The 14,326-nt window shown below is 54.2% G+C and overlaps 1 protein-coding gene across 1 annotated transcript; it reads right to left on the reverse strand.

The window, feature by feature from the left end:
* Positions 1 to 336: 336 nt before the first annotated feature.
* Positions 337 to 12,707, reverse strand: Rac2 (Rac family small GTPase 2). Its single transcript, XM_052160560.1, has 7 exons — positions 12,548 to 12,707; positions 10,552 to 10,623; positions 5,907 to 6,024; positions 5,422 to 5,484; positions 4,826 to 4,985; positions 1,396 to 1,528; positions 337 to 970 (listed from the first exon to the last, which is right to left on the reverse strand). Exons 1-6 carry the CDS (start codon positions 12,580 to 12,582, stop codon positions 1,398 to 1,400), a joined length of 579 nt encoding a protein of 192 aa, XP_052016520.1. The 5' UTR covers positions 12,583 to 12,707; the 3' UTR covers positions 337 to 970; positions 1,396 to 1,397.
* Between the last annotated feature and the right edge of the window lie 1,619 nt (positions 12,708 to 14,326).

Raw genomic sequence — 14,326 nt, forward strand, 5'->3', positions numbered from 1 at the left:
ACACACACACTCACACACACTCACCCTATACCACAGCTTCCGGGTGTCACCTCTACCCCTGGCTCTAACACAACTCATGGCCAGCCACAGTGCAGCATCTCTTTGCCACTCAGGTGACTGAAGACAGGCCTAGGACAAGCTGCTCCAACCGGAGTGACCTTAGAACTTCCCTGAGGCAGACTTCTCCTGAACTTGACCTCAGAGGATCAAGTCCAAAGAATCAATGGACAGAAAACGAGCCTGGCAGCCGCAGGCAGACCCAGACAGACAGGAAGGCAAAGTCTGTCGTCGTGTCATCTGAACCCTCCGCCCTACCTTGATCAAGCTGAGGCTGAATTCATGGCCCTTCCACCAAGAATCAACACGTTTATTTTCTGCGTAAGCAAGAGAGCTGTGTTTTCCATTTGTCATGGTTCGGGCCCTGACTGGCAGGTGGGGTGGACAGTCCCAAGAAAGTGCAGCTCTACCCTTCAAGTAGGGTAGGAAGCCTTGAGGGACGGTAGGGGTCGGCTGAGCTCAGACCTTCGTTTGGCTGGGCAGCTAAGAGATTGACAGAAAAAGATGTGTTCTGTGTTTTTCTGAAAAAGAAGAACAGAGGAGCAGACGTCCACATCTCTCCCTTTGGTTCAGGGAAGGAGGTGTCCGAACACAGTAGTGACAGCCATGGAGACCGGAAGCTTCGAGAGAGGCATCAGGAAGGCCTAGAGCAGGCGGGCGGGCATATGATGTCGTATGACATGAGGATGGCTCCCCTCTGGTCCCTGGGCACACAGGAGCATCCCAGGGAGGGCGTGGCCTATCAACATCCTCCCATCCCCAGGCACTTCTGTGGAGGAGAGAGGCAAGTTCTGCAGCTGACTGGGAAGAAACATCACACGAAGGGGACCGCATGTCCCGCCAGCATGTCGCCGGGCTCTGGTGGGGGCCTTGGAGGGTCAGGACCATTGGGATGGGAGGACTGAGGTGACACCTGGAAGGGAGACAGGAGGAGGTCAGTGTCGAGGACAGACGCGTCCCAGCTCAGGGCCATCCAGGCCCATGGCTGCTTTCAAGTTCTGCCTCCCCAAGAGCTCTCTTACGCTCCTCCCCGCGTACCCTCACATATCCCGCCTAGGGTATTGTTGGGGTTCCCTGGTGTCATTAGGTTTTTGTGACAAGGATGGGTTTGATGAGAGCCAGGCAGCTCTTGTGTCTTGGATTAGGTCAGTGGGCAGGTTCTGGCTTGCTTGGGTTGTATCCGTCAAGGAAGAAGCTTCACGGGCAGTGACAAAGAAGGAGCACTGAGACTACATGGGTTCCCGTGGCCCTCTGTCCTGGCCTAACTCTATTCTCAGTGACCTGAGGGCTGCCCCCAGGGGCAGGGTGCCCTTCTAGCAGCAGAGGAGAGGTGTATACCCCTAGAGCAGGCTGCAGGGGCGCTTCTGCTGGCGTGTGGGCTGTGGGCACAGCACTGCTCGGATTGCTTCATCGAAGACGGTCTTCAGGCCTCTCTGGGTGAGTGCAGAACATTCCAAGTACTTCACTGAATCTGAGGAGGGGCAGGGGGAGCAGGGGCTTGAGTCATGGAGAAGCTGTGTCAACCTGAGTGGGGAGTATCACCCAAGTAGGGAGTATCACTTAACTGGGAGTATCACTTGAGTGGGGAGTATCACTTGAATGGGGAGTACCACCCAAGTAGGGAGTATCATTCAACTGGGAGTATCACTTAACTGAGGAGTATCACCCAAATGGGAATATGCCTCTCTGTACTTCGTCTTCCTCCTGTAGACTCAGTGGGGACAGTCAAAGGCCCCCAGGACACAAAGCCCTTTGTTTGGAAGGTGGACAGGACCTGCTTCCGTGACCAAATCCCCCACAGCCTTCCTCTTGGAGCTGACACCTCTGAGCAGGTATGGGACACCCCAACACATCTATCATTTAGTCACACCACAATTTATGGGAAAACCAGACCTAACAGAGGCTGAGGGACCTGCCTGCCCCAGGGCAACTCAGTGAGGAGAAGAAAATATTGAGTTCATCTGTGGCCTCCGGAGGACAGGCCCCTGGAGGCATCTGCACGACTGCCCACCCCAGCAACCTGAACCCAGAGCCCTGACACAGAGGCTGGGAGATACCTGAGGAAGGAAAGGAGAAGGAAGGGAGTCTGAGACCTCTCTGGGGCAGGCGCTCCTGACAGCTGTGAGGAACCTCAGTAGGCCCAGAGCAGAGCAGCCACAGGCCCAAAGGCACAGAACTGCAAAGAGGGGTCACCCCTGCAGGGGAAGCCGCTGAAGCCAGGGCTTGGGAAATGGGTCGTGGCAACAAGGAGGAGATGGCGCTTCAGGGAGCCAGACTCTGCGCAGTCGCACCAGGCAGGGTGTTTCTTGTCCTGGAAAGTTCTCAAGGCTTACTATTCCCACTGGGAAGATGAAGCCAGGGTCCTGCCCTGGTGTCCAGCCACTTGTTCCAGAGATGACTCTGGGTGGCGGCACATGGCCTCTGTCCCTCGGGGTTCCCCATCATTGTGGTGATCAGTAGTGAGGGTCTGCACCTGGGTCCCTAGGCATGGAACAGTGACCTGCTCATCCCCACGGTAACTGAGAGGGAGGGGCTTTCAGCGCCTCACAAAGGATGACATTGCCTCAGGGAAAGATGTCACAGGCTGAAGCGCGTGCACCCCACATACCACACACACACACACACCACATACCACACACACACACATACCACACACACACACATACCACAACACACATACCACACACACACACATACCACACACACACACATACCACACACACACACATACACACATACAGACCCCACATACCATACACACACATACCACATACCACATACCACACACACACATGCCACATACCACACACACACACTCCACATACTACACACACACTCCACATACCACATACTCATACATACACACTATGCATATACATTCCACATACATACTCCACATACCATACACACACACACACACACATGCTCTACATACTACACACACACACTCTACATACTACACACACACACACACACACACTCCACATATCACACACACACTCCACATACCACACACACACTCCACATACCACACACACACTCCACATACCATACACACATACACACACACTCCACAAACACATTCCATATATCACACACACCACACCACACCACATATACACCACCCCATACATGAACATACAATACACATATCACACACCACACATCACACCACACACACCATACCATACCACACATCTCACACATCTCACACATACCACATACACATTCACACATACACACCACACACACAACATATCACATGCCCCACATCATACACACACATCACACCATACATGCATACCACACTCCACACACCACACATACACACCACACACATCATCTCCCATATACACACCATACTACACATATACACACACACACACAACAGCACACCATACATACCACACCCCATACCCCACATATACACACCACACACATCATCCCCCATACACACACCATACTACACACACACACACACACACACACACACACAAGCACACATATACACGTGTGTGCGCACACTCATACACACACACACACAAGCACACACAAGCACACACATACCTAAGACATGAAAGGAAGATGGGCATGTGTCAGGTGTCTGGGTAGAGTGGGGGGAGGGCTCAGGATGGATATAATCAAGACAGGTTGTTCACCATTCAGGAAATCGTCAAAGGATAAATTAAAATATCCTATCTGTGTGTGTGTGAATTGTGACGAGCTGCCTCATGTCCCTGCTGCTGTGTCATTCCCACATGGCGGACTGTGCCTTGAGAGGTGAGAGAACAACTCTGAGGGGAAGGGGAGGGTAGCCCAGTGGTAAGTGCCTGCCTAGTGTGAGTGAAGTCCCAGGCTTGCGCCCTAACCACCCCCTATCAACACAGACAGGCTGGTTGAGAAGAGAAGGCTGGCACTGGCGTGAAGCTGAGGCCCTGGGCGGAGCAGCCGAGAAGCCCCTGGGGAGGTGACAACAGTCACAAGAAGGCTGTGGTTTCTCTTCCTGTGGGGAGCCCCTCCCTCCCGCTTCCTGCAGAGGAAGAGGTGCAGGGCTGGGTGGGGGCCAGGCCTAAGCTGGTCCTTCTGCCTTAGGAGACACCACAGGAGAGGCTAGACCCAGAGTCAGGTCCCCTGGGGATGGGGCGCCTGGCCGGGGCGAGGTGTCCCCACTCACTAACCTAGCCACAACCATCTTCTATCCTGTTAATCTCAGCCGCCACCCCTCCCCAGCCGGATGACCTTGAAGGGTCAAGCCTCCTCTGCGGTGACTGATAGCAAAGTCAGAATGGGGGAAGAAAGGGAGGTGAGGACCAGGCACAGAGTCTGAGTCACCCTGAAGTCCCCAGCAGGGACACCGTCTCCAGGAAGCCTTCCAGAAGCAGCCCAACCTAACTTGACTACCAGTGCTCCAAGCAGTCATAGGCTATGCCTCCCACCCCTGCTTCAGAGCTCCTATCAACCCCTCGCTTTAAGCACCTGGCTGCTGCCGTGACCTTCTAACATAGAATCCCCCAAGCAGTGATTGCTGTGGGCACCGTGAACCAAGCCATTTTACCCAGAAACTGACATGGCAGAAGCCATCACTGCTGCTCTACCTTCCTGACAGAGACACACAGGCACAGAGAGGCCGAGGGACCAGCCCAGGTCACACAGCTGATACAATGGTTTGGAGAACAGAGCTTGACCATGCAGCATAGCGCTAGGAGAAGGCTGTGTCCAGGCGCCTCCACCCCCCAGGTCCCCCTCAGGCCTCGAGCCCCACCCGTACCAATATCCTTGGCCAGTGCCAGCCCCTGCGGGTAGGTGATGGGAGCCAGCTTCTTCTCCTTCAGTTTCTCGATGGTGTCCTTGTCATCTCGAAGGTCCAGCTTCGTACCCACCAGGATGATGGGGGTGCTGGGGCAGTGGTGCCGTACCTCGGGGAACCACTGGAGGTGTGGGGGAGGGGAGAGTGAGAGGGAGCGGTGGAGAGTGGGACAAAGACGCCCAAGGCACCAGGAAAAGGGGGGTTAAGAGCCCCCAACGGGAGGGTCACAAGGCACAGCAGGATCTGAGCAGGCATGCAAAAAAAAAATGGCAAGAATTTTTTTGGAGATAAGAGTCAAGCAAGTTTGTTGATAAGAGGCACGAGGTTGGATAGACAAAGGGACAGGGCACAGAGGCAGGAGGACCGCTCACTGTCCTGCTCCTCCTCCCCCCTCCACAACTCCTCGCCCTTCCCCCTTCCCTGCCAGCCCAGGAAGACTCCCCCCACACACACACTGGCTCTGTGTGGTCCTAGTGACCCTCTCTTCTCTTTACTCTCCTAACCCAGAATAGACCTTAACTGCCTGACCCTCATCCCCCGGCCCACTCGAGGCTCACCTTGGCTCGCACGTTCTCGTAGGAGGCCGGGCTGACTAGCGAGAAGCAGATGAGGAACACATCCTGAACACAGAACAGGGCAGGGTCAGCACAGGGAGGCCAGAGCCCTGTGTAGGGAACCCTTGGTTCCCGCCACCCACTGTGTAACCATCTACCTGACATACAAGACACTCCCTTTGCCACTGTGGGTAGAGAGTCCCGGTCTGGGGACCCAGAAGCCACAGAGTCCTCTGCAGCAGGCCACCTGCCCAACCACCAGGCACACTAGCCACTCACTCACACGACCCTGCCTGGCACACTCTGAGAAAGGCTAGCATTAGAGGGCATGGGGATACTCGGGGCAGCAAGTCTGGGGACACCCTAGCTGTGACCCCCAGGCCTCAAAGGGAGACTCAGGGTTGAGCAGGAACTGCCAGCCTGAAGGCCAGCAGCAGCAAATGGAACAGGATCAAGACAGGGGCCACAAGGAGGCACGGGGTACGCACTGTCTGTGGGTAGGAGAGTGGCCGCAGGCGGTCATAGTCCTCCTGGCCTGCAGTGTCCCACAGCCCCAGATTCACGGGCTTACTGTCCACCATCACATTGGCTGAGTAGTTGTCAAACCTGTAGAGAGCAGGAGGGAAAGGATCAGCCTCGAACCCAGAGCCTCGGACTTCCAGCCTAGGCCAGTGTTGTCCTCCCCAGAGGCCAGGACTCAGAGAGGCACTGTGACCAGCCCAAAGTCACACAGCCCTGTGCAGCTGGCTGTCTTCATAACTAATGGATACTATTAAACATGCCTTAAATACAAGCAAAGAGGAAGACTGTTTTGGTTGTTTTTGCTGCCCCCACTCGTCCCTGGGAAAGGTGACTGCCGGGTTATGTGTGATTCCCTCTGAGGTTAATCAAAATGAACTTTATCTTCCTCCTATGCTGGACACCTAGCATATGTCACACGCTGTCTATTGAGTGACTGCTTGTCCCCGAGTTAAGCCGGTCTCCCTGGAGCCAACCCCGAGTGAAAGAGGCGGTGCCAGGTGTACTTGGGAAGCTGTCAGAGGGACACAGGAAGGACACAGAGCCAATCCAGGTCAGCACCCCTAAGCTTTTGCCTGCCAGGCCTATCTGGGAGGTGAAGGGACTGTGCCCTGAGCTTCCTGGAGGGGCGGGAAGCTGTGGATGATCCACTATCCACACATGTGACAGGTGACTGTGCTAGGGCCACCTCTAGGGGACAGACAGAGAGACATCAGTTGCAAACCCATAGAAACCTGAGCCTCACATTGGTGTAGGCCAAACGCTGGACCAGGAGCTCAGTCTTCTATGCTAAGTGGATGGGGGGCTTTAGAAAGTAAAATCTCATACCTAGGGGAGAGGAACAGGTTCCTCATAGTGGGATGGGGGAGGTGGAGTAAAACCAGGATCAGAGAGGCATTATGACTCACCTGAGGTCACACAGCCAGTGAGTGACCGAGCTAGGGGACAAGCCGTGTCCAGCAGGCTCACTATGCCATAGCCGTGATTTTTAGGGACTCCTTCATTGCCTGCCCCTGGGGCTAGGGACCATCCGGCCTCCTCTCTGAGCTCACACAAGTACCCATTCCTTGTCTCAGGACCGGGTCCACTGAGACCTCGAGCTCCTAGCGTCTCCATCTGCTCTTCCTTCACACGGCAGGCTCGCTGCGCCCACCTCCCGAGGTCGCCCACACTGACATCTGGAGAAATGCCCCTTCTGACTCCAGCTTACCCAAACAGTCCCACCGATCCTAACTTGCTTCTCACCCTCAACAGGACTCTTTGGAACACTCCAGGAAGACTTTTCTGCCTCAGCCAGCTCAGTCCCACTAACTGCACTCCTTGGGGAGCAAGGGGACCCGGCTTGCTCCTCTCTGCCCCGGGGCTAGCCCAGAACAGGGGGTTGGCACACAGGTCTGCTGTGTGACTACTCTGGGAAGCGTCCTTGCGAGTCTCAGAAGAACATTCTGGGGGGCGAGGGTGGTCAAGTTAAGATGGCAGGTGCCTTAGCTGTGTGGGGTTCTGGCAAGCTGGAGACATCAGGACCCTCGATCGTCCCAAGATGCCTTGAGGCAAAGACATCTGTCATGTTGGCTCCTCCGAGCTTTCGGAATACCCGGAGAACGTGGGGAATGGTCAGGACCTTCCAAAGCACCCTTCTAGTACCTCCCTTGGCTAGGTGGAAGGGGGTTCCCTACATACATTAGGTCTAGAAGTCTCACGTGACCCAGGAGCCAAGGGAGGAAACTCAGGTAGGAAACAAAGGTCAATCAGCTCTTCCTACGACGTCCATTAGGGGGCACCAGCAAATGAACAGGAGAGGGTTGGGAGAGCCCTGGACAGGCTCCACCCACCAGCCAGGATGCTCCGCCCACTGCCAGCAGTCGCTATGTGGCAGTCTAGAAACTGGTACTCGGTTGTAGAATCAAGAACGAGCTAAATACACCAGCCTCCTGGTCCCGCACGGTTCTGTCTCCGCCCTGAAGAGTTCCTAGTGGGTAGGACATGAAGTGGGAGGGGTTGGGCTGCAGCAGACAGGGAATGCTGTCAGGAAGGGAGGCATGCTCTGGGTCTCTCTGAGGGAGAGCAGGGAGCTGAGAGAGCCCAGGAGGTTGTGGACAGGACTGAAGAGCTGGAGGAGACGGGCAAATGGGGCAGAACCTGAGGAGCTTCGATGTCCCCTTGTCCTGGGTTTTAAGAATAAAGGGGAGCCAGATGAAGGACTTGGGCCAGATTGTGGCTCTAGCTAAGTTCTACTTTTGAAAGTTCATCTAGGGGATCAATCAATCAATAATATTTATCTAGGGACTGAACCTGTGTATGCTCAGTACCCCATAAAACCAGGTGTGATGGTACACATCTGTAATTCCAGCACTCCAGAGGTGGAGGCAGGAGGATCAGGAGTTTAAGGTCATCCTCATCCACACAATGAGTTTTAGAGCACCCTGAGCTACACAGCAAACAAACCAAAAGAACCCTACAAAATTTACCTGGAACCTGGTATTGGGGGGACTGAGGCAGGAGGATAGCTGCAAGCTCGAGGCTAGCCTGAGTTACATTATGAATTCCAGGTCAGTCAGGGCTACAGTATATATATCCTACCACAAAAATGAAAATACATAAATAGATAAAAAAAAAAGTTACTGTGGGCTTCAGTTGGACAAAGTCCGGAAGGAGACAGGATGGTAGCCCACATCACAGTCCCTGAAGGCACAGGGCTGACGTCATTGGCATGGGACCATTCTCCAATGGTGTCCCCATCTGAGAATATGTGTGCCAACCTCATTGGACACAAGTTCTTCTCAGAGGAGGGAATCCCAGTGGCAGTCGGGCACCAGAAACCATCTACACAGTAACACGGGGCTGGGGGCGGGGGTCATCGTGGACAGACCTGAGGGTCTCGGCATCTGACCGGCCGGCCAGCAGTGCAGTCTGTCAGATGTGCCATTAGGACACTGAAGGCTTCTGGCTTCCACCTCCCACCTCCTCACAGGGAAACTGTGTCACACGACTCAGATCTCCAGACCCAGGGCTTGTCTCTTGTGGAAAAGGAAACTGAGCTCATGGGCACAGAGGAAAAGTGATTGCTTTGAAATCCTTGAGCAAGTGGGTCCCACAGGGCTGCCCGAGCAAGTAAAGACAGGCAGGATGGGGTCTTGACTCAGGGACGAGAACATCATCAACACACCCTGGTGATGGTGGCCTTCAGCCATGGTCTTCTTTGCTCCTGCTCTTGCTCAGGTCTCGCTCCAGCCCTCCCTGATTTATAAGGCCGATGGCAGGAATCAGCCCTGCTTTGTGTAGCAGGGAAGTTTCTAGAGTCTTCATATCAGGACGCAGCTGGGCAGAAATCAGTGCCCAGCCCGTCTGCCTGCCCTCTGCTGGGTCCTTCAGCTTAGCCAGGTATTAGAGGCAGCCAAACCCTCTTTCCCAGAAAGATATCCCTACAGAGCCATATTAAGGACTTGGAGCAGAGCCTTGGTTTGGCACTGGTTGGGTGTGGCTCCTTTGATAGTGCGGGAGGCTTTGGGCTCTGGTCACTGTCCCTCTGTATAACTCTGCTTCTGCTCCAGGCAGGGCTCCCATGAAGATAAAGATGAGGGCTCCAGTGAAGCGCTGAAGCCAGTGAAGCTGAGTGACCCTGGGGACAAGCCTCACAGCCCCCATGGGCCATCAGGATACTGTCACACCCATTTCCCTTGAGGACCGAAAGCAATCACTAGTTTGGCACCCTGTACCCGGCCACCAAACCAAAGGCCTTCTAACTAGTAGTGAAGACTCCCCTGGGCCTTGTCACCTCAAAGCACAGAGATCACGTATAAGACCTTGTGATTATTACACAGTGTGTCAACCACCCTGTAGAGAAGCCAGGGAGAACCCAAGAAAAACACATGGCTCCTTGCCCTCCACAGGGCCATGGTCTTAAGAGAGAGCTGGCAAGCTCCTCTGGGGAATGACAGGCCGTTAGGCTGGATCAAAGGCTTCCAGGAGGGCACCAAGGATGGGCCTGGAGGGTGTGGGTATGAGGATGAGACAGGAAATCATCCCTGGGCATTTCTGGCAGGGGAAAGAGCTGGTGCAAAGGGCCTGTGGCAGGCCTGCCTAAGGATCATTGATCCACAAAAAGCAAAAGAGTGGGTAACATCTCTAGAAGGGAAGACTGGGGAGTCTTTGAAGAGTTTGAAATCTATACATGGATCTGGGGAGCTGCCCTGTGAGTGACAGGGTGCCCTGAGTCTCTTCTGACTCCTGCAGACTCCTTGTGTATCATGTGGCAGCCAGTGGCTACATCCTGCACCAGAAGACAGATTTCTCACAGACTGCAGCTGGAACTGCCCCACCCTAGCGCATGGGTCCCCAGATGTTGCTGCTGTCTAAGTTTCTGAGGTCCTCCCCCTCCCTTTCTTCCATACCCTATCTCTACCCCTCTTTCTCCTCCTGGCTGGCTTGAAGGATATCTTCCTTCCTGTCCTTTTACGCCTTCCAAAGTCCCTCTTCTGGAGGGACTCCTTAGCATAAGTCACGGCATTTCATGTTGGATCACAAGGCAGCTTCCCCATGATGGAGTCTCTCTAGCCTTACCAGCCTGCTTGACCTCAGGCGCCCACAGAGGACAGCCCCCAAGAAGTCACTCACACAGTGGGGATGTATTCTCCAGGGAAGGCATTGGTGGTGTAGCTGATGAGAAGGCACGTCTTGCCCACAGCTCTGAAAAACAAGAGACAAGATGTGGGAGAGACCAAGGTCAGAGATGAGTCTGAGAGAAAGGGAGGCCGGAACTGTACCCAGGTTCCAGTTTCGCAATCCCAGACACCCCACAATCCCAGACTCCCCATACCAGTGTGCTCTACCCCACACAGTGCCCGTAACACTCTGACTTCAGTCTTGGCTACAGGTGTGAGCCACACATCTGAGGAGAACTTGGGGACTGCACATGGGCTGGTGTGTGGGGTACAGGTGATAGACACAGACGACCGTGGGACTGTGGGACTGAGGCAAGGACCCTGAAGACCTGGGTAAGGTTGTCACATGTCTCGCTTGAGCTTCAGATCCTGCCTCCACCAGTTGCCATCTACACAACTTTGCAAGCCACCTAAGCACCTTGTACCTCAGTTTCCCCATCTAGACAACAAGGACAAACCCATCTTCCCAGTAAACTAAATGATACTTCTAAGACACTGAACCCAGTGCCATAGAAGCGGCATCAGCCCATGACTGCTAGGGACTGCCCGTAGCCCCTCTTTAAAGCCAGAGAGGCCTGGGTTCGAATCCTCTGCCTCCGAGGAAGGTTACTTAACTTCTCTGAGTTTCGGTAAAATGAACTCTACGATGGTAGGATGGTAGGGCTGGTGGAAGACAGATCAGACCGAGGGCCAGGGCCCGGTGACACAGTAAGTGAAAGAGGAATGGGACAAAGGGAGGTGACCACCATTTAGGCCATCTCCCTGCCAAGTCAGGAGGCCACCCAGGTCATTCAGCAGGAAGCTGAGAGGCCAGAGGGACAGCTCTGGGCCTTCCCCAGTTCAATTCCGTTAAGTCACTTCCCACTCGAGGAGGCTGCCCTGCTTTCCCTCCCCCTAAATGTCTGCCCGCAAGCCCCAGCCTGCCACCAAGGTAACTTTGAATGTGTAGAACCATTGACTTCCGCCCCGTTCCCCCCCCCATCCCTGCCCCCAAGATCAGTCACAAAGCAGAAGTGAGCAAGGCAGCCGCAGATAACGGCTGACACCCCAGCAGCGGCGGAGTCGGCAGCAACAGCGACCAAGTCAGACCTAGTCCGCTGAGGGTGTGGATAGCCTATGCCCCCAGCAGAGCTGAAATGTGTGACCTTGGGGCCCATGCCAGGAAAGGTCTCAAGGCCTCCCCCTTTCGAACTGAAGCTGGGCATCAATATACCACATCAGGTTGGATCTAGTAGGGCCGGAATGCATGGGAAACCAACCTAGGGCACATGAGGAAACCCAGGCCTGTGGTCCCAAGATCTGACAATGACTAGGAGCCCTCAGCAGGACCGCAGCCAGTCTGTCCTCTGGAGTCTCCACAATCGCTTCACCTTCCTCCTTCCCTTACACCAGCCTCAGTGCTCCCCATGGACATCCCCTTAGCTCCTCCCTACCACATGGAGTTCAATCACACACACAGCAGCTAGTACAGTCAGGTGCCTGTCTCAAGCTAGTCCAGCCCACCCCTGGGGCAGAGGCCCGGACTGAGAGTCAGGAGTGGAGCTTCCCAGGAGTCCCCTAAAAGAGACAAGACAGTAACTAGAGCCTGGGGCAGCCTGGGAAACAAAGGTCCAAAGGTCAAGTTGCTGATTTCTGTCCTCACACCTGCACCCTGAACGGAAACCTGATACTGGCCCCCACAGGAGCCCTGCCCCAGCTCTCGGGGTACAGGCAAGTAGCAGCACCCCACCCACCGTCCCAGGCCCTTCACCCAAGTGGCTTCCGGAGTGGGATGGGCGGCGGACAGAAGGAGCTGTCCAGACCCACCCCAAATGTCCCTTGTAAGCCCTTACAAGGAGAGGAAGCCACTCTCCCCAGGACCTCCTGAGAGCCCTGAACCTGAGAATGTACCAGGGAGGATTTCACAGACATCCTGGTAGGGGATGGGAGATACTCAGCCAAGTACTTACCCATCGCCCACCACCACACACTTGATGGCCTGCATTGCATCTGAGGCCAGTGACGGCAGTCGGGGGCCAGGAGAGTTGCTGTGGACACCAGTGGTATGGAGTGGCTAGGAGGTACCCGGCAGTGAGGAGCAACAGCTCAGGAGGCAGGAGGAAACGGAAGAGGAACTTACCCAAGCTGCTGCCCCACAGCCTTGAGGGGGGTGGAGCATGCGGTCTGGAAGAGGACCTGGGGCCCCACAGGTGCTAGGTTGGGCCCTGGCCACCCAGGGCACCTGACTCCAAAGGGAACCCAGGCACCCTTGGGGTTTGGAGATTCACTTCCTGACCTAGGGCAGGGGACAGAGTTGCTCTCTAAGAATCTGAGAGTTGGCCTAAATCCCATGCGCAAGCATGTGAGTGCCTACTATGTGTCAGGCATTGTGTTGGGAGCTGGTGACTCTAAAATGCAGGAAGCCAGGGTGTTCTGGAGTTTCTGCTCTGTGGAGAAGGCAAACCGCATCAGGTGCCGTGAGCAAGGCAGGAGGAGACATGGACTGAGGGAGAGCAGCAGAGGGACCTCAGAGTCACCTGCAGGGAAAGCTGGCGGCTGTGAAATGTGATGTCCAACAAAGGTGGCAGGGGGGGGGGATGTGAGGTAGGGGTGTTGCCTAGGCAGGGGCCAGTGTGCAGATAAAAGGCAAAGGAGGGGGAGGGAAAGAGAAGGGAGGGGGTAGAGGAGAAAAGGAGGAAGGGGAGGAAGAGGGAGAGGAGGAGTGGGAGGAGGGGAGGATGCAGTAGAACAAGCTGGCAGAAATTTGGCAAGTTGAAACCAACTCGCTGCACGATGCCATCCAAGCATTCGGGAAGCTGAGATGAAGGGACTGCTGTGAGCTTGAGTCCAGGACACAGGGTGACACAGGACACAGGGTGACACAGGACACAGGGTGACACAGGACACAGGGTGACACGGGACACAGGGTGACACAGGACCCAGGGTAACGAGAGCTTCAAGACAGCCAGAGCGATGCTAGAGCAAGATCCTAGCTGGGAAACCACCCCAAACCGGAAATCCCACCTACAAAGTGTCATAGGCTTCCTGCCATTTTGATTACATCAACTGATTGTTAGGGGCACTAAAACACTTGCCCTGTGTTGGGCATGTGTGTTTACAAGGGTTTGGTTGGGTGTATGCAGGTGTCTTGTTGGGCATTTGTGTTTTTAATTGTTTATTAGACTTTTGACTTTCCTATTTCATAAGTTACTGATCCATGTCCACTTCTCTACTGGAGTATTTTTCCGTCTCTTATAGTCATTTGAAGAAGTTTAGTGTTTGGTCTTTCAAGTGTGGATCGCTATAACTACTTCATAGTTTGTTTCCAGTATGTGGGATTTTATAATGTGTGATATTTATTTGTATGTGATCAACTTTGTTTTCTTCCCTAATGACTTATACTCTTTGAGTGATTCTTTCTTAAGCATTCCTATGCAATTTCACAAAGATATTCTACAAAGTGTGTACAGTTTCTGTCTGCAAACAGTGGCCTTTACACGCACAGTGGATTTTAGATGACACAGGGACTGCTTGTAGTTTTCGCTAGATGTTGATTTGATTTCTCTAGTACTTTCTTAGTTTCTTTTCCTATCACTGTGAAAAAAAAAATACTCCGACCACAGCAACAGAAGGGAGAAAGGGTTTATCCTGGTCCATGGTTCAAGGTTAGAATCCATCGCAGTGGAGAAGTCAAAGCAGCAGGAGCTTAGAGCAGCTGGTCGACCACAATCAGGAAACAACTTTGAATG

The sequence above is a fragment of the Apodemus sylvaticus genome, chromosome 17 (genome assembly GCF_947179515.1).
Source record: "Apodemus sylvaticus chromosome 17, mApoSyl1.1, whole genome shotgun sequence".
NCBI lineage: Eukaryota > Metazoa > Chordata > Mammalia > Rodentia > Muridae > Apodemus > Apodemus sylvaticus.